The 23,112-nt window shown below is 41.5% G+C and overlaps 1 protein-coding gene across 2 annotated transcripts in view; it reads left to right on the forward strand.

Annotated features, from left to right (window-relative positions):
- dpys (dihydropyrimidinase) overlaps positions 1–23,112 on the forward strand; it is a 76,083-nt gene that overhangs the window by 18,652 nt on the left and 34,319 nt on the right. For both annotated transcript variants that reach the window (XM_063054921.1, XM_063054920.1), the window contains exons 2-3: positions 10,012–10,170; positions 12,286–12,465. In XM_063054921.1, coding sequence (XP_062910991.1) covers positions 10,012–10,170; positions 12,286–12,465 — 339 coding nt within the window. The remainder of the gene's footprint in view (positions 1–10,011; positions 10,171–12,285; positions 12,466–23,112) is intronic.

The raw sequence follows: 23,112 nt of genomic DNA on the forward strand, positions 1-23,112 counted from the left end.
GCTAAACCTGTTTCTGATTCTGATTACAGGAAGATACATTGCCTTTAGCCGGCTGGTGGTGTAGTGGCATCAGTGCCAGACTTCGGAGCGAAGGCTCCCGAGTTTGAATCCAGCCGGTTCCCTTCCACGCTTTCCATCCATGCTGGGTTGAGCGTCGAGCTAGCAACTCGGCCTCATAAAAATAAGAAAGCCTGCTAAAAAAAACGCCATCATGACGGTGTCCCGATGACTCCACTCAGAGTTAAGGGCTTTCTTCTTCTTCTTCTACATTGCCTTTGGGTCTGTCAAGTTGATATTGGCAGTAGTGACTTCACAGTTTAGCTGTATGAAATGAGGAAAGGAAATTTACTTTTGACATACAGTATATTCTGTCGATGCAAGTTTTTCTTCAGACTTAAATAGTGTAAATCATAAATGAGCCAGCATAGTTTGGACATTATCCTCTGAGGTATCATTTTCAAGATAAGCAACATTCACTTACCGATGATTGTGGCAACATCTCTTCATGCGATCTGTATTGATAAGGAAGAAATTGAAGAGATCTCCTCGATGGTGAAATTTCAGTTCTAATTGCCATGTACCTATGTACAGCTGTAAATGTAACTGAAGGCTATTGTAATCATTTGTCTGATTTATAGGGATCGCAATATGAAATGGGGCAAAATTCACATGCAGCATCATAGCACTTTACAGCCTTCCTATTGGTTCTTGGTCTGTTCAGAAAGAGGGGGCCAGTGACTTGGAGCAGTTCAGAGTAAAAGAGAGATCTGGGGTAAAAGCACCATGTCCTCATCTAAAATAATCAAGGAACTTTCATCTTGCACATTGCAGATTGAAGGATGCTATTCAAACACAGTTATAAATATTAAGGAGAAAAATATGAAACCTAAACTGCCTCATCCTTCACCCTCTAAATATGCAAAGAGGCAGGACCCAAATTAAATGTCTACTCCCTCCCCTGCATCTCAGGGAAAACAAAACGTAAAGAAGGGGGAGGTTGAAGTTAATGTAATAGAAACTGCACTGAAGAATTTCAGCTACAACTCTAATCCAAATGCTCCATCTAACGAATAAGATACAGGCATACCTAGTCCTGCCTTACCATCTGCCAAACCTCATATTTTTGGCAAAATTTGCCCTTGCTGTTTTAATACAGCAACAGTCATTATAACAAATGGCCAAGGTTTGATTGGTGTAAATATAAATCTTGCACAGATTTGTAAAGTGAAAATGCTTTCAAAAGTAATGAAAAGTTTCTAAATATTAAAAAACTGTAGGAACAATAAACAGTAAAAAAACTAAATCAATATTTAGTGTGACTACCCTTTGCCTTTAAAATTGGCATGTAGTTCTATACCCTGATGGCATAAATATTGATTTCTCCATCCAGTAAAAAAAATTCCCTCCCCCTCCCCTCATCCCCACTCTGGCCTCTTGCCTTTCTCACCTGCCTATCACCTCCCCCGGTGCCCCTCCTCCTTCCCTCTCTCCTATGGTCCAGTCTCTTGCCCTATCAGATTTCTTCATCTCCAGCCCTTTACCTTTCCCACCCACCTAGCTATCCTTCTTCCCCTCCTTCACCTTTTTATTCTGGTGTCTTCCCCCTTCATTTCCAGTCCTTAAGAAGGGTCTCTGCCCGAAATAACATCAATTGTTTCTTCATTTCCATGGATGCTGCCTAGCCTGCAGAGTTATTCCAGCTTTGTGTACCTGCAGAATTTCTTGTGTTTATAAGAAAATCAGTTGGTAGGTTCTTCCAAGCATCTTGGAGAACTTCCCACAGTTCTTCTGCAGACTTTGGTTGTCTTGCTTGCTTCTGTCTCTCCAGGTAATCCTAGGCAGCCTTGATGATGATTAGATCATCAGGGCTCTGTGGAGGCCATACCATCTGAAACCATAAAAAAAAATCTAGGGACCTAAGACTTTTGTGCAGTTGTGATAGGGGACTCGATAGTAAGGGGGTCAGATAGGTGATCCTGTGGACGCAGTCCAGAGACCCGGATGGTAGTTTGCCTCCCTGGTGCCAGGCTCCGGGATATTTCTGATCTTGTTCAAGATATCCTGAAGTGGGAGGGTGAGGAGCCAGAGGTCGTGGTACATATAGGTACCAATGACATAGGTAGGAAAAGGGAAGAGGTCCTGAAAGGAGAATATAGGGAGCTAGGAAGGGAGTTGAGAAAAAGGACCGCAAAGGTAGTAATCTCGGGATTACTGCCTGTGCCACGCAACAGTGAGAGTAGGAATGCGATGAGGTGGAGGATAAATGCGTGTCTGAGGGATTGGAGCAGGGGGCAGGGATTCAAGTTTTTGGATCATTGGGACCTCTTTTGGCGCAGGCGTGACCTGTACAAAAAGGACGGGTTACACTTGAATCCTAGGGGGACCAATATCCTGGCAGGGAGATTAGCGAGGGCTTCTGAGGTGACTTTAAACTAGAATGGTTGGGGGGTGGGAATCAAATTAAAGAGGCTAGGTGAGAGGAGGTTAGTTCACAACAGGGGGATGGGAACCAGTGCAGAGAGACAGAGGGGTGTAAAGTGAGGGTAGAAGCAAAAAATAGTAAGGAGGAAAGTAAAAGTGGCAGGCCGACAAATCCAGGGCAAGCATCAAAAAGGGCCACTTTTCAACATAATTGTATAAGGGCTATGAGAGTTGTAAACGAGCGCCTGAAGGCTTTGTGTGTCAATGCAAGGAGCATTTGTAACAAGATGGATGAATTGAAAGTGCAGATTGTTATTAATGATTATGATATAGTTGGGATCACAGAGACATGGCTCCAGGGTGACCAAGGATGGGAACTCAACGTTCAGGGATATTCAATATTCAGGAGGGATAGACATGAAAGAAAAGGAGGTGGGGTGGCGTTGCTGGTTAAAGATGAGATTAACGCAAAAGAAAGGAAGGACATAAGCCGGGAAGATGTGGAATCGATATGGGTAGAGCTGCGTAACACTAAGGGGCAGAAAACGCTGGTGGGAGTTGTGTACAGGCCACCTAACAGTAGTAGTGAGGTCGGAGATGGTATTAAACAGGAAATTAGAAATGTGTGCAATAAAGGAACAGCAGTTATAATGGGTGACTTCAATCTACATGTAGATTGGGTGAACCAAATTGGTAAAGGTGCTGAGGAAGAGGATTTCTTGGAATGTATGCGGGATGGTTTTTGAACCAACATGTCGAGGAACCAACTAGAAAGCAGGCTATTCTAGACTGGGTTTTGAGCAATGAGGAAGGGTTAATTAGCAATCTTGTCGTGAGAGGCCCCTTGGGTAAGAGTGACCATAATATGGTGGAATTCTTCATTAAGATGGAGAGTGACATAGTTAATTCAGAAACAAAGGTTCTGAACTTAAAGAGGGGTAACTTTGAAGGTATGAGACATGAATTAGCTAAGATAGACTGGCAAATGACACTTAAAGGATTGACAGTGGATATGCAATGGCAAGCATTTAAGGATTGCATGGATGAACTACAACAATTGTTCATCCCAGTTTGGCAAAAGAATAAATCAAGGAAGGTAGTGCACCCGTGGCTGACAAGAGAAATCAGGGATAGTATCAATTCCAAAGAAGTAGCATACAAATTAGCCAGAGAAAGTGGCTCACCTGAGGACTGGGAGAAATTCAGAGTTCAGCAGAGGAGGGCAAAGGGCTTAATTAGGAAGGGGAAAAATGATTATGAGAGAAAACTGGTGGGGAACATAAAAACGGACTGTAAAAGCTTTTATAGATATGTAAAAAGGAAAAGACTGGTAAAGACAAATGTAGGTCCCCTACAGACAGAAACAGGTGAATTGATTATGAGGAGCAAGGACATGGCAGACCAATTGAATAATTACTTTGGTTCTGTCTTCACTAAGGAGGACATAAATAATCTTCCAGAAATAGTAAGGGACAGAGGGTCCAGTGAGATGGAGGAACTGAGGGAAATACATGTTAGTAGGGAAGTGGTGTTGGGTAAATTGAAGGGATTGAAGGCAGATAAATCCCCAGGGCCAGATGGTCTGCATCCCAGAGTGCTTAAGGAAGTAGCCCAAGGAATAGTAGATGCATTAGTGATAATTTTTCAAAACTCGTTAGATTCTGGACTGGTTCCTGAGGATTGGAGGGTGGCTAATGTACCCCACTTTTTAAAAAAGGAGGGAGAGAGAAACCGGGGAATTATAGACCGGTTAGCCTAACGTCGGTGGTGGGGAAACTGCTGGAGTCAGTTATCAAAGATGTGATAACAGCACATTTGGAAAGCGATGAATTCATCGGACAAAGTCAGCGTGGATTTGTGAAAGGAAAATCATGTCTGACGAACCTCAGAATTTTTTGAGGATGTAACTAGTAGAGTGGATAGGGGAGAACCAGTGGATGTGGTATATTTGGATTTTCAAAAGGCTTTTGACAAGGTCCCACACAGGAGATTAGTGTGCAAACTTAAAGCACACGGTATTGGGGGTAAGGTATTGATGTGGATAGAGAATTGGTTAGCAGACAGGAAGCAAAGAGTGGGAATAAACGGGACCTTTTCAGAATGGCAGGCACTGACTAGTGGGGTACCGCAAGGCTCAGTGCTAGGACCCCAGTTGTTTACAATATATATTACTGACTTGGATGAGGGAATTAAATGCAGCATTTCCAAGTTTGCGGATGACACGAAGCTGGGCGGCAGTGTTAGCTGTGAGGAGGATGCTAAGAGGATGCATGGTGACTTGGATAGGTTGGGTGAGTGGGCAAATTCATGGCAGATGCAATTTAATGTGGATAAATGTGAAGTTATCCACTTTGGTGGCAAAAACAGGAAAACAGATTATTATCTGAATGGTGGCCGATTAGGAAAAGGGGAGGTGCAACGAGACCTGGGTGTCATTATACACCAGTCATTGAAAGTGGGCATGCAGGTACAGCAGGCGGTGAAAAAGGCGAATGCTATGCTGGCATTTATAGCGAGAGGATTTGAGTACAGGAGCAGTGAGGTACTACTACAGTTGTACAAGGCCTTGGTGAGACCACACCTGAAGTATTGTGTGCAGTTTTGGTCCCCTTACCTGAGGAAAGACATCCTTGCCATAGAGGGAGTACAAAGAAGGTTCACCAGATTAATACCTGGGATGGCAGGACTTTCATATGAAGAAAGACTGGATGAACTGGGCTTGTACTCGCTGGAATTTAGAAGATTGAGGGGGGATCTGATTGAAACGTATAATATCCTAAAGGGATTGGACAGGCTAGATGCAGGAAGATTGTTCCCAATGTTGGGGAAGTCCAGAACGAGGGGTCACAGTTTGAGGATAAAGGGGAAGCCTTTTAGGACTGAGATTAGGAAAAACTTCTTCACACAGAGAGTGGTGAATCTGTGGAATTCTCTGCCACAGGAAACAGTTGAGGCCCGTTTATTGGCTATATTTAAGAGGGAGTTAGATATGGCCCTTGTGGCTACGGGGGTCAGGGGGTATGGAGGGAAGGCTGGTGCAGGGTTCTGAGTTGGATGATCAGCCATGATCATAATAAATGGCGGTGCAGGCTCGAAAGGCCGAATGGCCTACTCCTGCACCTATTTTCTATGTTTCTATGTTTCTATGTATGGATAGAGAACATCCCCACTTCAGAGTGGGCAATTAAAATGACATATAGATTTTCAACTTGTAATACTCAAGTTCTATATGGTAATTTGTGCAATGATTCAAGGGTGTTCCAAACCACAAAATATACAAAGGTACAGTATATGAGCTGTTGAGACACCTGATACAAGGGCAAGTGCAACAGTTAGTTAACATGAAGAAAATCCCATGAACAATTGGTGTTAATTCTTGGTATTTGGCATTTCCTCATCTCTGGTTAATTAATCATGGCAACATATAGCAAAACATAAATAACGATCTGACATGTGGCAGCTAATATTTATACCTTACAATTACCAGGCAATAACTATCATCAACAAAAGTAGGTCAAGTATTTATTTGTAATGTTCAAGAGCAGCACTATCATTAAGTTTTCAACCATGAGCATCCTGTCGTCAGGGTGGGTGTTGTCATGAAACAGAAATGGGGTTGAATTATTGTTATGGCAGGATAGAGATTAAATGCTTAATAATGAGGAACTCCTCCAAGAGAACCACAACTTTGACATAGGGTTTGGAGGCTTGTGTGCCTCAATGACCCAGAAAGCTATATGGGCTTTATGCTTTGGCTTTTGGTGGGGTCATACATGCCAAACTGATCAAAGGTAGAGCGCAGACCAAGAGAGGTCCACCGGTCCTCCAGGTTCAGGGGTTCAGCTCAGGCTAACAACCCTGACAGTAAAACGGTTACAGAAACAGCAATGAATAATCTGTCTGCATCTGAGTGTGATGGTACTCCGGAATCTCCACCTGGGACTTGCATGACTGACAGTAGTGAAAACCCAACTACTGACATGATGAACACCGCCAGAGTTGGAGGACCGTCATTGCTGCCCTAAACCTTAGCACCATAATGGTCAGTAGAGAATGAGGAACTGCTTCCTCAATTGCGAGAACCTCTCTGCTATCTGCAAAGTACAAGAATATTCTTCTAAATCAGTGTATCCGCATTACCATCCATCTCCATGCTTCTAGATGGTTCACTCAATCTCTCCAGCGCTAGTTCACTGTGCCTTTACTCTGTGCTTGTGTGTGTGTGTGTGTGTGTGTGTGTGTGTGTGTGTGTGTGTGTGATCCATAGTTAGAAAGCACTGCCAGTGAGAAGAAGAGTAAAAATATTGGGGGAAAACTTTCCACTTTGTCTCTAATTGCACACTATACAAGGCTAGGAACATGCAGAGGAAGTATGGGGCATAGAATCAAAAAGTCATAGAGCAGTACAGCACAGAAAAAGGCACTTCATCCCATCTAGTCCAAGCCAGCCTGGATTTTTGCCTGGTCCAATTGGCCCCCACCTGGACCATAATCCTCCATCTCTTTCTTGCTCCCTCTCATTCATGTATCTATCTAAACTTTTCAAATGTTACAAATGAGTCTGCATATACCACTTCTGCTACCAATTCATTCCTCTGGAATTGTTGCTGATGATAACAGCCACAAAGTCGATTATCATCAACACATTCTCACACCATCAGTATTCATGTGTTGCTGCTTGGCTTCCCAGCTGTCTTATGTAGAATAGGACTATTAGGGTAAAACTGTAATACAGTGTGAAGTTGATATTGAATTTCTTGACTGAGACAAATGATATACAAAGGTTAATTACCTGGCTAGAAAGGATGGAATTGCCCAGCAGAGAACTGTTACTTCATTTTACAAAAATCAGTATAAAGCTTCCTTGATTCTGAGCAATCTGCTCAGTGGAACTTCAAAGGTAACTCAATGGCAAGGGACCATTTCCCTTGAATTCCAACTTACCTCTAAGTGTAAGTATCTTCAAACTTCATAAAGATCTAATTGAAAAGACCCCATTTAAAAGAAATGCAGTTTATTTTTCATTTAAGCAGTAGATTTATTAGAAGCATTCTCTGTGTGATCTATAGAAACCTTTTCTCATTGTAAAGTACTTTACTCGTTCACCCTGCAGTTTTTTGTTTGCAAGAGAAAAGGGACCCAGCCCGTTCATCATTTCTGATTTGGTGTGAGCGTGCAGTTCATGGGTCATCCCTGTAATTATTTTCCCACATCCTCCAAGCAACTGTTCTTCTGCCTTGTTTCCTCCTCTTCCACTTCTTCCTTTTCTTTTGGCTTTTTTCCTCACTCCTTCTTCCTCCCTCTTCTTCCACTCTCCCTCTCATTTCTTTTCCCTCTTTCTAGAACAGGGAAGTTTAACATAATATCTACTTTTCAATTTGACTTTTCTAGTGATAAAGAACTGTGCTTTATTTATTTTTTGATTTAAGGCCTTATTGCCTGCACCTTTATTTTCTGCAGCCTTTGGAACATACCATATTGGTGTCATCTGAAAATTTTTAATGAGCTTGCTACATATTCCTAATTCCATATTTTCTATCCTTGCTATGGGCTTCCATGTTGTGTGCTGTTGATGGTATTTTGAAACTCCCATCTATGTTTCATCTTCTGCAGTCAGGTACTTTTGGTTTCTGCTACTGAAAATAATAGTGTAAGTTTGGTCAATTACAACCCTCTATTTGGAAATCTCTGCTGGAAATTGTGTATTCTCAATCTCTGAAAGCTTTTCTGTGCATCTTTGATTAAGGATTGGATAATATTTCACCAATTCAGTGAGGGGTGACCTCATTGAAACTTATCGAATGCTGAGTGGATGTGGAGAGAATGTTTCCTATGGTGGGGGAGTCTAAGACCAGAGGATATACCCTCAGAATAGAGGGGCATCCTTTTAGAGTGGAGATGAGGAGGAACTTCTTTGGCCAGAGGGTGGTGAATATGTGGAATTCGTTGCCACAGGTGGCTGTGGAGGCCAAGTCATTGGGTATATTTAAGGCAGAGGTTGATAGATTCATGATTAGTCAGAACATGAAAGGATATGGAAGGTGGCAGGATATTTCGACTGAGATGGAAAATGGATCTGCCGTGATGAAATGGCGGAACAGGCTCGATGCACCAAATGGCTTAATTCTGGACGAATTCTCTGAACTTGCTGGATCTCTATTTTTAAACATAGGATTGCTGCCAATCCTCTGGCGGTATTTAATTTTCTATTGACCATTTTTCATTTTTATGCAAGGCACCTGGCTGCTTTTAGATATATAGATGCAATCCACCTAAAAAAAAAATTGCTCTGGGAAGCTTGATTGTGATTTCCCTTTTTGCCCTACCAGGGTAGGATTTACACAGTGAATTTTAAGGCATAAAGGAGTGCAGTAGAACAGAGGGATCTGGGAATAATTACTTGAATGTGATGTCACAGGTAGATAGGGCTAATTTGGAGTATTGTGTGCAGTTTTTGTCACATACCAACAGAAAATGTATCAATAAATTTGAAGAGTATAGAGAAAATTTACAAGAATTTCACTGGAATTTGAGGACATGAGTTTCGAGAATAGGTTGAGGTGATTAGCATTTTATTCCCTGGAGTGTAGGAGAATGAAGGGAAGGGTATATAAAATAATGAAGGGTATAGATAGGGTAAATGCAAGCAGGCTTTTTCTACTGAGGCTGGGTGATATTAGGACTTAGAGGTCAGGTTAAGGATAAAAGCTGAAATATTTAAAGGGAACATGAGGGTGAACTTCTCTCAGAGGGTGGAGTCATTGTGGAAGTGGTGGGTGTGGGTTCAATTTCAACATTTATGAGAAGTTTGGGTAACAACATGGATGGGAAGGGTATGCAGGGATGTGGTCCACGTGTGGGTCGATGGGACTAGGGCGACATGGGCTGAAGCGGCTGTTTCTGTGCCGTGACTAGGTAAACCACTACATCACTAGTGTCTGAGTGTCATCCCATTCCCCTTTAAAGTTTGATTCCTGAGTTACAGACCTGAGTTAAACTTCTGGGTTGAAGGTCAAATGAGATTAAGGCACTTCTCCAAAAATCATGTCAACAGGGTGGGTGGCGAGATCGATTAACCAAAATTCCCAAGGTTCTGAAAGTGTTCTAATGAATTGTATAACAGAGGTGACATTGGTACTGACACAGGAATCCAATAACAAATGAGAGGTATGAAGACAAACCAGACAGCTGATTAAAGATTCAAGTTTATTTATCATATACATCAAAACATACTGTGAAATATGTAATTTGTATTAACAACCAGCATATCCAAGTGTGTACTAGGGGCGGTTCGCCCGTGTCGCCACACCATCTGGTGCCAACATAGCACGCCCACAATGCTCAGCAGAACAATACAGAACACAACAAAACAAGCCCCATTCCTCCCTCCCACCCATGCATATGCTATACATAGCTGATGCTGGACTTCGGAACAGAAGGCAAGGGAGAGACACTGGTATGTGATAAGTGGAACTAGATGGAAGGGATTCTGGGCAGATGAAACTAGATTGGGGGAGTGAGTGAATGGGAAACGTGAGAAATTTCTTTGGTCTAACTGAGCTCAGCAATGTAATATTTCATATTTTACAGGCTGCTGTGGCAGGAGGTACGACCATGATATTGGACTTTGTGATCCCTCACAAAGGTACCTCTTTATTAGAAGCTTATGACAGATGGAAGAGCTGGGCAGATCCCAAAGTCTGTTGTGATTACTCATTCCATGTAGCTGTGACCTGGTGGAGTGCAAAGGTACAGTGAACACATTAAGTAAATTTATTTCAGCTTAAATAATGTTTGTAAAATTCCAGTGATTATCATAATATGTGTTAATATTGAGGGCTTTCTGAAACAAGTCTCAGTAGTTAATGTGTGTTTTGAGATATTTTCAACAGGATTAGTCTTGCATGGGTGATGTAGAGATTGAATATACAGAGTGGTAGTGGAATTCCAGTCAAGTCAAACAATGCATGATATTGTTTGAGTTGCACTGATTCAAACAAGTGGAGACATTTCCATCACACATTTGGGCTTTTAGATGATGAGAAGGGTTTGTGTCAGTGTATTGTTCACTGCAGAATATTCTGCCTCAATTCTCTTGTAGCTACAGTATTTATATGATTGATCTAGTTAAGAGGTAGTGATCATAATATGATAGAATTCACCTTGCAGTTGGAGAGGAAGAAGCATAAATTCAGATGTATCGGTATTACAGTATAGTAGAGGGAATTATAGAGGCATGAGAGAAGAGCTGGCCAAAGTTGATTGGAAGGGAACACTAGCAGGGATCATGGCAGAACTGCGATGTCTGGAGTTTCTGGGAGTAATTGGGAAGGTGCAAGATAGATGAATCCCAAAGAAGAAGTATTCTAAAGGCAGGATGACTCAACCGTGCTGACAATGGAAGTCAAAGACATCATAAAAGCAAAAGAAAGGGCATATAATAGAGCAAAAAATAGTGGGAAGTTAGAGGTTTGGGAAGCTTTTTAAAAACCAACAGAAGGCAACTAAAAAGGCCATGGGGGGAGATGAAATCTGAAGGTAAGCTTATATTAAAGAGAATACCCGAAGTCTTTTCAGATAGGTAAAGAGTAAAAGAGAGGTGAGAGTAGATGCCAGCCTTGGCTTGACTGTGTGTAGGTAAGAGCAGGCACTGTTTGTTATAATGTTTAAGGTTTTCAGGATTAAGCATATTACCGTAAGTGTCAATGCTTTGAAGTTGAGCGCCACAGGTCTCCTCCAGAGTAGAGAATTCCAGGTAGTAACTCTGGAAGTTTCTGGCGCCCCCTTACCATTTCTCTTCTTCTCACCTACCATTCACCTCTCTCTGCTGCCCCTCCTTTCTTTTCTCCATTAGTCCATTCTCCACTCCTATCAGATTCTTCCTCCTTCTTCATTCCTTTACTTCTTCCACAAATCACTTTTTAGCTTCTCTTCTCCTTCCATCCACCTTTCCGCTCACCTCCTTTCATCTATCAGCTGTCAGCTAGTAGTCCGACTCCTTTCCCACCTTCTTATTCTGACTTCTTCCCCTTTCCTTTCCAGTCCTGATGAAGGTTCATGGCCCAAAACATTGACTACATATTCCTGCCCATTTATGCTGCTTGACTGCTGAGTTCCTCCACCATTTTGTGTGTATTGATCTGAATTTCCAGCATCTGTAGAATCTCTTGTGTTTATTTTTCCAGGAAGTGGCAGTTATGCTTTGAGGATGCCAGATGTCTGTTCTGTAATGTTCTTCATGAGTCATAGGTGTTACTATAGGCTGGTATACATACCTACTCTGGGGACTCTACATGGAAGTCTCAGTGAATTGTCCTGGATTGAAGAAATTATATTGTTGATAGTATAGTTCTCTGTAGTTGAACACCAACTGCAAATTGACACTGGAATTCATGAAAAAGTTCAAGTTCAGAAGAGATAGTATGTGTGCAACAATAGTACACAAACTATACCGAGTTCAGTAAATATGGATGGTATATTGTGTTAAAGAAACAATCTGGGAATTGATTTGAGTGGCTGGCTGCCCTCCAGTTGCTGACCTGGGCAGCACTTTCATCTCCTTCCCTTGTGTCTCTGCTGTAGTCATCCTCTGTCTGGTCTCATTTTTCTCTGCCCCACTGTTTACCCCCTTCTCCAAGCTTGCTCATTGTTCTCTTTTTCTACTTATACTATGTTCTACTTTCTTTCAGCCTCCTTTCTCACTCTCTCTCCTGCTTCTCTCTCGTTCTCATGTCCTTTTCTCTCTCTCTCTCTCTTGCTGCCTCTTTTTATTCTCTGTCTCCCCCGCCTCTCTTCTGTCTTTCTCTCTCTGTTGTAGCTGTGGAAGACTACCATATCTTCCTTTTTTAATCTGCTTTTTCACAGGTGAAAGAAGAAATGGAAATATTAGTTAATGAGAGGGGTGTGAATTCCTTTAAGATGTTCATGGCATACAAAGATCTCTTCATGCTTCAGGATGACGAATTGTATTCCATCTTCTGTCACTGTAAGAAGTTGGGAGCAATTGCTCAGGTTCATGCTGAAAATGGACATATAATATCAGAGGTGAGTATTAACCAAGCTGTGCTTTTTTCCCTCATTGTTTTCCCACACGTATGCTATACTTTTCATTTTGGTTTTCGCTTGATAAAAACCAAGGAATTGAAATGAAGTTCTTATGATTCCAACATTTTAAACACTTTGGAAAAGATTGCTTTCAACTCATTCCACAACTTGACTTGCCATAGCCCTTTGGTTGCGACACTTTAATTATGCAGGACTGGATGAGCTGAGCATATCTAGCAAGGCAGATTATTTAAAAATAATTTAATGAACAAATATAAAATACATTTAAAATGAATGGGAGTAATGTAAATAAATGATACTTGGAATTGGATTTTGTGTTAAAAGATTATGAAATTTTTTGTTTTGATGTTATGATTGACGCCAAATATGTTGCTATATAAGTAAGGGGGGTAGGCGTAATAAGCTGTAGCTTCAGCCTACACCCTTTCAGTCTGTTTTAAAGAATATCTATGTTTTTTTTGGGTTGTAATTTTGTCCTATGAAATCATCGTTGAAAATGATGCTTTTTGTCATGTTTGTACTGACTGAAATAAATTTCATTCATTCATTCATTCATATGGGCTTTAAGTGAAAAGTGGACTTGGCCAACCCTGAAGCTTCATCCCAGGAGTATCCAGTCCTTTTGTCATTTGCTTTAGGTTTTTAATCAAAACTTTACCATTTGATTTAAATAAGTACTAAGAAATAAACAAAAACCTATCAATGTAAGTGAAATAGGTCAAGCAGATATCTCTATCACAGGTTTGTTGATTGAAATGAATGGGAGGTAGCAGCCATCCCTGATGTAGAGGAGAAGGTGTGATACAAAGAGTATCTAGACTTCAGTTTAGTAAATCATTTCTCAGCTAGTGGGTTTTGTGGTGAGTTCAGTGGGCGAGTGAACAGTTAATTGTGCTTCTAACCTTCAGTCTGTCTGGACTTCTGTCATTCACCATTCCGCGCACACCTCAACCACTTCAGTTATTAGTCACACTAACCAAGCTGATATTTTCAATATCAAATGGTGCTAAAACATGTATAGTCTCTGTTTCATATTCCAGCTGGGTGGTGGCTTCTTCCCCCAGGCTATGAAGCTTCTGAACAACCTGCTACCACCCACTACTCATCATTTATGATAGCACCAGTAGCTGTAATACTGATGTATATTTTTTATTATTAATTTTTTATTGCAACACCAACAAATTACATTCAATACAACCAATTGGCAATTACATTTTGACTTTAACCCAGCCACCCCCAACCTTCATCACCATCCCCCCTCCACCCCTCTCTCCCCACCATCCATCTCCCCTCCACCAACCAACTGAATAGTAGTACATACACAGACAAAGCATTCCTATTTTAACAAAAGATCTTTTAAGTAAGATATCAAATTTGTCCACATTAAGATTGTGTTTGGTCGTGCATCATTTACTCTTGCTGACGAAAGTTCCAGGTAAGAAATGTCCAAAAAGCTCTGAAGCCAGTGAGTATTTGAAATATCATGGGGAGGTTTCCAACGCTGGACTACAATCTTCTTAGCTGCAGTCAGGCCTGCCAGCCAGATTTTGCATGATTTTCCGTAAGGGAAAAGTGGGAGTCATCATTTAGAAGCTGTACAGTGGGGTCCATTGGTAATTGTACCCCTGTTAGTTCTGTAAGAGTACTGATAACCTACCCCCACAAACCAAAAACCCCTGGACATTCCCATACAACATGTATAAAAGAGCCCACTGTTCTGTGGGAGCAAAATGAGCAATAAGGGTCAAGAACCAGTCCCATTTGATGTCTAATTCTCGGTGTTAAATATGGTCTATGACAAAATTTCAAGTGTGTATACCGATGATTTGGGTTTTTCCAATCACCAGCAGCATTATCCCAAATCACATCCCAGTCTAAGTCTTGTCCCAATTCAGATATGTCCCTATCCCAGGCTTTCATTCCTGATGTGGGCATATATTTCTGGGAGTTTAATTTATCATAGATATATGACACTATCTGTCCAGGAGCACTCTGTATCCAACTTAAAATGGGATGGTCCTTTAAATCTGACCCCCAGGGAATGCCGTAGGCTTTACAAGCTGATCTTACTCTAAAGTAGAAGAAACGAGAGTGTTTATTAATATTATATTGAGATATCAGTTCTTGAAAGCTAAGGATAATACTTGCCCCATTAATATCTTGAAGAGTAGTAATACCTTTATCCTCCCAAGTTCTGTTAGTGAATGGTTTCCCCCCAGGTAGAAAACGATTATTGTTCCATAATGGAGATGATTTTCACCATACGCTTTTAAATTTTAGGAATTTTTCTGCTGCTCTAATCATTTGTAGCATATGGGTTAAAATTGGACCGTAATACAAATCACATTTTTTAGTAGACATACCTACAAGGAGAAAGCCCTTCAACTTTATTGGTGCCATTAGCTCTTGTCCTATATTTTTCCAGGATGAAACATTATCCTCCTCCATCCAATAGCTAAGACTTTTTAATACAAATGCCCACTGATACAATTTAAAATTTGGACATGCCAATCTCCCATCCGACTTTTTGAATTGTAGAGCTGACCATTTTACATTGGGTCGTTTACCATTCCAAACATAGCATCATAGTAAGGAGTCCAGTTTTTGCCAATATCCTGTTGGAGGTGCAAGTGGGATCATTGAGCTGATAAAATTAATGCGGGGGAAGATGCTCATTGATGCTGGCAGGTGTCTCCATCTATTAATATATTCTATTTTTTCAGAATTAAAGAGTAATTTGTTTTAGTCACAGATGATAGGGAAGTATTAACTTTAATACCCAAGTAGAGGACCTCATTTGTAACCCTAATCTGGGGAGGGAGAGACACCTTACTTTTATCTGCATTAATCAGCATCAGTGCTGATTTTGACAAATTAACTTTGTATCCTGAAAAAAGTCCAAATTGCTCCAGTGTTTTTAAAACATCGGGGAGAGTTTGTTGAACATTTGCCATATAAACTAGCGTGTCGTCCGTGTAGTGATATCGAATGTGAAGTTGTACCTATTGTAATAGGGGAGATCTGAGGAGAGTTTCTAATTAAATGTGCAAATAGTTCAATAGATATAGTAAAAATTAAAATAACTCTGAGAAACCTCCTCCCACACATACCCGGGCTGAAGGATTAGCATACAGTGTTTGAATCATATTGATAAATTTATCGCTGAACTTAAATTCTTTTAGAACTCTCCAAAGATATGGCTATCCAAGGCAATCAAACGCTTTTTCAGCATCTAGAAATAGCAGGCCACAGGCAGGCGGGATTTTATGTGTTGCACTCAGTATGTGTAAGAGCCGGCGAATATTATCAGATGCGAGATACCCCCGATAAAGCCCGTTTGATCTGGGCTAATTATTTTCCCAAGTACTGTCTCAAGCCTACTGGCTAAGACTTTGGAAAATATCTTGAGGTCAGCATTTATCAAGGAGATTAGATGGTAATTGGCACACTCCAAGGGGTCCTTACCAGGCTCAGGTATAACTGTGATCAGGGCTGTGTTTAGATCTCTATGGAAAGCGCCATTTCCAAAAGCATAATTTAATGTTTCTAACCATACTGGTCCAAGAATATCCCAAAGTGCTAGGTAAAGTTCCACAAGTATGCCATCTATGCCTGGCATACGGCCCTTATTTGTAGCTTTGACTGCTTTAAGTAGCTCATCCAGTGTAATAGGAGAGTCTAGAGCTTTGGTGTCCTCTAATGACAATGTAGGGAGGTCTAATCCACTAAAAAAATCTGTGAAGTCATTCTCAGAAGGAACTGAACCACTTGTATACAGCTCTTTAAAGTAGTTCTTGAATATCTCATTTATTTGCTCTGTTGAAGATACTACTCCATGTTTAGCACATCTAATCGCTGGTATAGACCTTTTAGCTTCCTGTTGTTTGAGCATTAGAGCTAAAAGATGGCTCGGTCTGCTGCCTTCTGTGTAATACTTATGTTTGGTTATATGGATCATATATTCTGCCCTGCTTCTTAATAAATCATTTAATTCTGCTTGTTTTGTTTTGAGCTTGTTTCCTTTTGTTATGGTGTATATCTATTGGTGCAGGCGTGACCTGTACAAAAAGGACGGGTTACACTTGAATCCTAGGGGGACCAATATCCTGGCAGGGAGATTAGCGGGGGCTACTGAGGTGACTTTAAACTAGAATGGTTGGGGGGTGGGAATCAAATTAAAGAGGCTAGGCGTGAGGAGGTTAGTTCACAACAGAGGGATGGGAACCAGTGCAGAGAGACAGAGGGGTGTAAAGTGAGCGTAGAAGCAAAAAGTACAAAGGAGAAAAGTAAAAGTGGCAGGCCGACAAATCCAGGGCAAGCATTAAAAAGGGCTAAGAGAGTTGTAAAAGAGTGCCTGAAGGCTTTATGTGTCAATGCAAGGAGCATTCGTAATAAGGTGAATGAATTGAAAGTGCAGATTGTTATTAATGATTATGATATAGTTGGGATCACAGAGACATGGCTCCAGGGTGACCAGGGATGGGAGCTCAACGTTCAGGGATATTCAATATTCAGGAGGGATAGACATGAAGGAAGGGGAGGTGGGGTGGCGTTGCTGGTTAAAAAAGAGATTAACGCAATAGAAAGGAAGGACATAAGCCGGGAAGATGTGGAATCGATATGGGTAGAGCTGCGTAACACTAAGGGGCAGAAGACGCTGGTGGGAGTTGTGTACAGGCCACCTAACAGTAGTAGTGAGGTTGGAGATGGTATTAAACAGGAAATTAGAAATGTGTGCAATAAAGGAACAGCAGTTATAATGGGTGACTTCAATCTACATGTAGACTGGGTGAACCAAATTGGTAAAGGTGCTGAGGAAGAGGATTTCTTGGAATGTATGCGGGATGGTTTTTTGAACCAACATGTCGAGGAACCGACTAGAGAGCAGGCTATTCTGGACTGGGTTTTGAGCAATGAGGAAGGGTTAATTAGCGATCTTGTCGTGAGAGGCCCCTTGGGTAAGAGTGACCATAATATGGTGGAATTCTTCATTAACATGGAGAGTGACACAGTTAATTCAGAAACAAAGGTTCTGAACTTAAAGAGGGGTAACTTTGAAGGTATGAGACGTGAATTAGCTAAGATAGACTGGCAAATGACACTTAAAGGATTGACGGTGGATATGCAATGGCAAGCATTTAAAGGTTGCATGGATGAACTACAACAATTGTTCATCCCAGTTTGGCAAAAGAATAAATCAAGGAAGGTAGTGCACCCGTGGCTGACAAGAGAAATTAGGGATAGTAACAATTCCAAAGAAGTAGCATACAAATTATCCAGAGAAAGTGGCTCACCTGAGGACTGGGAGAAATTCAGAGTTCAGCAGAGGAGGACAAAGGGCTTAATTAGGAAGGGGAAAAAAGATTATGAGAGAAAACTGGCAGAGAACATAAAAACGGACTGTAAAAGCTTTTATAGATATGTAAAAAGGAAAAGACTGATAAAGACAAATGTAGGTCCCCTGCAGACAGAAACAGGTGAATTGATTATGGGGAGCAAGGACATGGCAGACCAATTGAATAATTACTTTGGTTCTGTCTTCACTAAGGAGGACATAAATAATCTTCCAGAAATAGTAAGGGACAGAGGGTCCAGTGAGATGGAGGAACTGAGTGAAATACGTGTTAGTAGGGAAGTGGTGTTAGGTAAATTGAAGGGATTGAAGGCAGATAAATCCCCAGGGCCAGATGGTCTGCATCCCAGAGTGCTTAAGGAAGTAGCCCAAGAAATAGTGGATGCATTAGTGATAATTTTTCAAAACTCGTTAGATTCTGGACTAGTTCCTGAGGATTGGAGGGTGGCTAATGTAACCCCACTTTTTAAAAAAGGAGGGAGAGAGAAACCCGGGAATTATAGGCCGGTTAGCCTAACGTCGGTGGTGGGGAAACTGCTGGAGTCAGTTATCAAGGATGTGATAACAGCACATTTGGAAAGCGGTGAAATGATCGGACAAAGTCAGCATGGATTTGTGAAAGGAAAATCATGTCTGACGAATCTCATAGAATTTTTTGAGGATGTAACTAGTAGAGTGGATAGGGGAGAACCAGTGGATGTGGTATATTTGGATTTTCAAAAGGCTTTTGACAAGGTCCCACACAGGAGATTAGTGTGCAAACTTAAAGCACACGGTATTGGGGGTAAGGTATTGGTGTGGGTGGAGAATTGGTTAGCAGACAGGAAGCAAAGAGTGGGAATAAACGGGACCTTTTCAGAATGGCAGGCGGTGACTAGTGGGGTACCGCAAGGCTCAGTGCTGGGACCCCAGTTGTTTACAATATATATTAATGACTTGGATGAGGGAATTAAATGCAGCATCTCCAAGTTTGCGGATGACACGAAGCTGGGTGGCAGTGTTAGCAGTGAGGAGGATGCTAAGAGGATGCAGAGTGACTTGGATAGGTTGGGTGAGTGGGCAAACTCATGGCAGATGCAATTTAATGTGGATAAATGTGAAGTTATCCACTTTGGTGGCAAAAATAGGAAAACAGATTATTATCTGAATGGTGGCCGAATAGGAAAAGGGGAGGTGCAACGAGACCTGGGTGTCATTATACACCAGTCATTGAAAGTGGGCATGCAGGTACAGCAGGCGGTGAAAAAGGCGAACGGTATGCTGGCATTTATAGCGAGAGGATTCGAGTACAGGAGCAGGGAGGTACTACTGCAGTTGTACAAGGCCTTGGTGAGACCACACCTGGAGTATTGTGTGCAGTTTTGGTCCCCTAATCGGAGGAAAGACATCTTTGCCATAGAGGGAGTACAAAGAAGGTTCACCAGATTGATTCCTGGGATGGCAGGTCTTTCATATGAAGAAAGACTGGATGAACTGGGCTTGTACTCGTTGGAATTTAGAAGATTGAGGGGGGATCTGATTGAAACGTATAAGATCCTAAGGGGATTGGACAGGCTGGATGCGGGAAGATTGTTTCCGATGTTGGGGAGGTCCAGAACGAGGGGTCACAGTTTGAGGATAGAGGGGAAGCCTTTTAGGACCGAGATTAGGAAAAACTTCTTCACACAGAGAGTGGTGAATCTGTGGAATTCTCTGCCACAGCAAACAGTTGAGGCCAGTTCATTGGCTATGTTTAAGAGGGAGTTAGATATGGCCCTTGTGGCTACAGGGGTCAGGGGGTATGGAGGGAAGGCTGGGGCGGGGTTCTGAGTTGGATGATCAGCCATGATCATAATAAATGGCGGTGCAGGCTCAAAGGTCCGAATGGCCTACTCCTGCACCTATTTTCTATGTTTCTATTTTTCTATATCCTTTTGAGATCATTCTCCAAAACCTTACATTTTTCTTCTAGGGTGGGAATCTTTTGAAGCTGGCTTTTATGTAGGTGAGAACTGACCTTAGGGTGTTATTTCGTAAGAAACCCTTGATGGAGGCCCAAATCACTGTCACACCTGAGACACTATTTTTATTTAAATTTATAAATTCTGTCAGTTTTGTTCTCAGTTGTGATAGAAATTCATCGTTTTTTAGAAGGGTGGAGTTAAACCTCCAACTAGTAGCCTTATTTTTAATTTTGCCATAATTAAAAGTAGATATGACTGGGTTGTGATCAGATAGAGGCCTGGGCAAAAATGCTATTGAGTGTATTAAAGGCAGCAGACTGGAGAATATAAGAATGTAATCTATCTGAGAGAAAGTTTTATGTCTTGTGGAGAAGAAGGTATAGTCTTTAGCAGAAGGATTATGTACCCTCCATACATCAGTTAAATTTAAATCTGTTAGAAATAGATTAAGTGCTTTGGAAGCAGATTCTTGAGAGCTTGATATAGTTGAGGAAGATTTATCGAGGTTAATGTTTACCAAAGCATTCATGTCCGAACCAACATATAGTTAGTAGTCACTTAACTTCAGTAATTGTGAGGTAATTAAGGGAAAAAATTCAACCTCGAATATAGTTGGGGCATGTAAGTTAATGAATGCAACTTTTTTACCCTGAATGGATATACAGCAAAAAGCTAGACGTCCTTTATTGTCAGCGCCAGTCCTTTCAATTGAAACATTAATATTACGTCTTGTTAATATCATAACTCCTTTCATACGAGTACCATCAGCTGATGCTATAATGGGTTTATAAAAGCAGTTTTGAACCCTGGGAATGTCATTAGGTTTAAGATGTGTTTCCTGTAACAGCGCGATATCTATTTTCTTTCTGCGTAAGAAATTTAAAACCTTTGAACGCTTGTAGGGAGAGTTTAATCCTCTAACATTAAGTGATACAATAGTAAGATTTTCTAATTTATCTGTGTTGCTCATCTTCCCCTGGATCTGTTGTTGTAAATTGGTGGTGGAGCCCTGAGTTACCCCCTTCCTACCCCTCCTCCCATTCAACCCTTTACTTTGTAACATCTGTAAGTGTCATTTAGCAATGTCAGACACTGAACACTGACATTAACCGCCCCCCCAGCACCAACAAATTAGAAAGGCAAAGTAGTTCTCATGGACAATCATATCAAAAAGATAAGAAAGAAGAAACCTGGACAAACCTGTTAACCTATATAATTAAAACTGTTTCCGTCTCAAATATAGTATAACACCTAATCAAGACAGTTGCTTAGTGATGGCGCCAATTACGTCTTATCTGGTGCCCAGGAACGTAAACAAGTCTACTGGAGACATAACGTTCTAAAGTTAGTCAGAAGAAACCGCTGTTTTTCAGCTTCATTCTCGATGAAGTATTACATTTGGGTATATTGAATATCACCTTAAAACTCTGACCTGCAATAGTCAGAAACAAATTGGCTCCTTAATTAACTAAATACAAAAGTGCAACGAATGACTTTCCAATAAAAGAATAACCAGAAAACTTCACACCCAGGATGTTAACTTGCCCATGCCTGTTAGATTGCATATACAGGCTGGTCCGAGCTCTTAATGCAGTTCCATCTCCTCCCGAGGGGCATGTGGACTTTGCCCAGGGTCTTCTTCCACATCTCCCAGCACCGATGATTTCAGAGCTTCTTTTGCTTCCTCTGCCGAGTTAAACAGCGTCTTCATGCCCTTGATATTCACTCTCAAAATCGCCGGGTATATGAGGAACGAGTCGATCCTCTTCTGTGGAAGCTTAGCGCGGATTTCCTTGTATCCCTGCCATTCCTGCATCATGCTGGGGCTGTAGTTGGTGAAGAACTGCAGCTGGGTGCCATCAGGGAGAGTAGGTTTGGCTTTCCTCGTGCCCTCCAGGATAGCCTGCCAGTGTACTGTAGAAGCCTAAAAATCATGGTCCGGGGTCTTGAGGTGTTGTTGGAAAAGATCCTATGTGCTCTATCAACCTCCAATGGAGTGCTGTGGGAATTCTTGAGTGCTGAAATCCAATTAGGCAGCATCTTCTGGAGGTAACCTCTTGGAACGTTACCCTCAGCGTCTGTCGGTAAGTTGACCAGCCGTACATTGTTTCTCCTGGATCTGTCCTCCAGGTTGTTTAACTTATTCCATATCTTAGACACCTCCACGAGACAGGAGTTAGTAACTTCCTCATTCTTGCATAAGCAAACCTGAATGTTGTCTATTTTATTGAAGACCGTGCTAATTTTTTTAGCGTGAATGTCCGCTTGCTCCTTTAACGACTGGAGGATGTTGCCATTCTCTGCCATATAATTCTGTATGGGGTCGAGAGCCTTTTCCAGCAACTCCTTTAGCATGTGGGCTACCGCTTCTTGCAGCAATTCCATCTCCGTTGCCATTGTTTGCTTAGTTAGCATAGCTATTTCCTCGGATGAATCGCTAGCTTGGTGCTGTCTGCTGGTATCTTGTTTCCTGGTTGAATTTGGATCTTTTTTTGAAGCCATGTCTTTAGTTAGATCTTTCTCCAACTCAACCTTGTATTAAGACTGTCTACCAACCCTAAAGAACTTGAAAAAGGAGGGTTATATGTCAGCGCTCAGTGCCGTGCTGCCATCTTGCCTCGTGCCTCACCGAAAGTCCATGTATATTTAACTACATGTTGTATATGCACTTTCAGAATATATTTGTTATTATCTGTTAATAATATTGTGTTAACGTTACTTCATGTAATATCTGTTTTTTGTTTTACCTTGGTCCCAGAGGAGCATTGTTTTGTTTAGTTGTATACGTGTGTATAGTTGAATGACAATAAACTTGAACGTAACCTTTCACCAGGATAGGACAGTTGTTTGAATACAGACTCTCACTTCCTACCGACTTGGAATTTTGTTTCCCTGATTTTCAGAATGGATTAGGAAGGGATGACTTGATCTCTGTTTAAAGAAGGAAAAGTGAAAGACAATAGGGAAAGGTCAGATCAATGGGATTGCTGTAGTAGTGAAGGATGAATGACTTCCTTCTGTGGCATAATTCTGAATTTCTATAATGGTTACTTGCTAAAATTACATCATAATTGCAAAGTTAACCTCAGGTATGGCACCAGAAAACTAGAGACTAGCTAATTCTGTTGCCTTGTTCCAAAAGCTAGTAGGGGATAAGCCTGGGAACTACAGGCTGGTGAGCCTTATATCATAGAAAATAGGTGCAGGAGTAGGCCATTCGGCCCTTCGAGCCTGCACCGCCATTTATTATGATCATGGCTGATCATCCAACTCAGAACCCAGCCTTCCCTCCATACCCCCTGACCCCTGTAGCCACAAGGGCCATATCTA

This window comes from Mobula hypostoma, chromosome 1 (genome assembly GCF_963921235.1).
Source record: "Mobula hypostoma chromosome 1, sMobHyp1.1, whole genome shotgun sequence".
In the NCBI taxonomy this organism is placed as follows: domain Eukaryota; kingdom Metazoa; phylum Chordata; class Chondrichthyes; order Myliobatiformes; family Myliobatidae; genus Mobula; species Mobula hypostoma.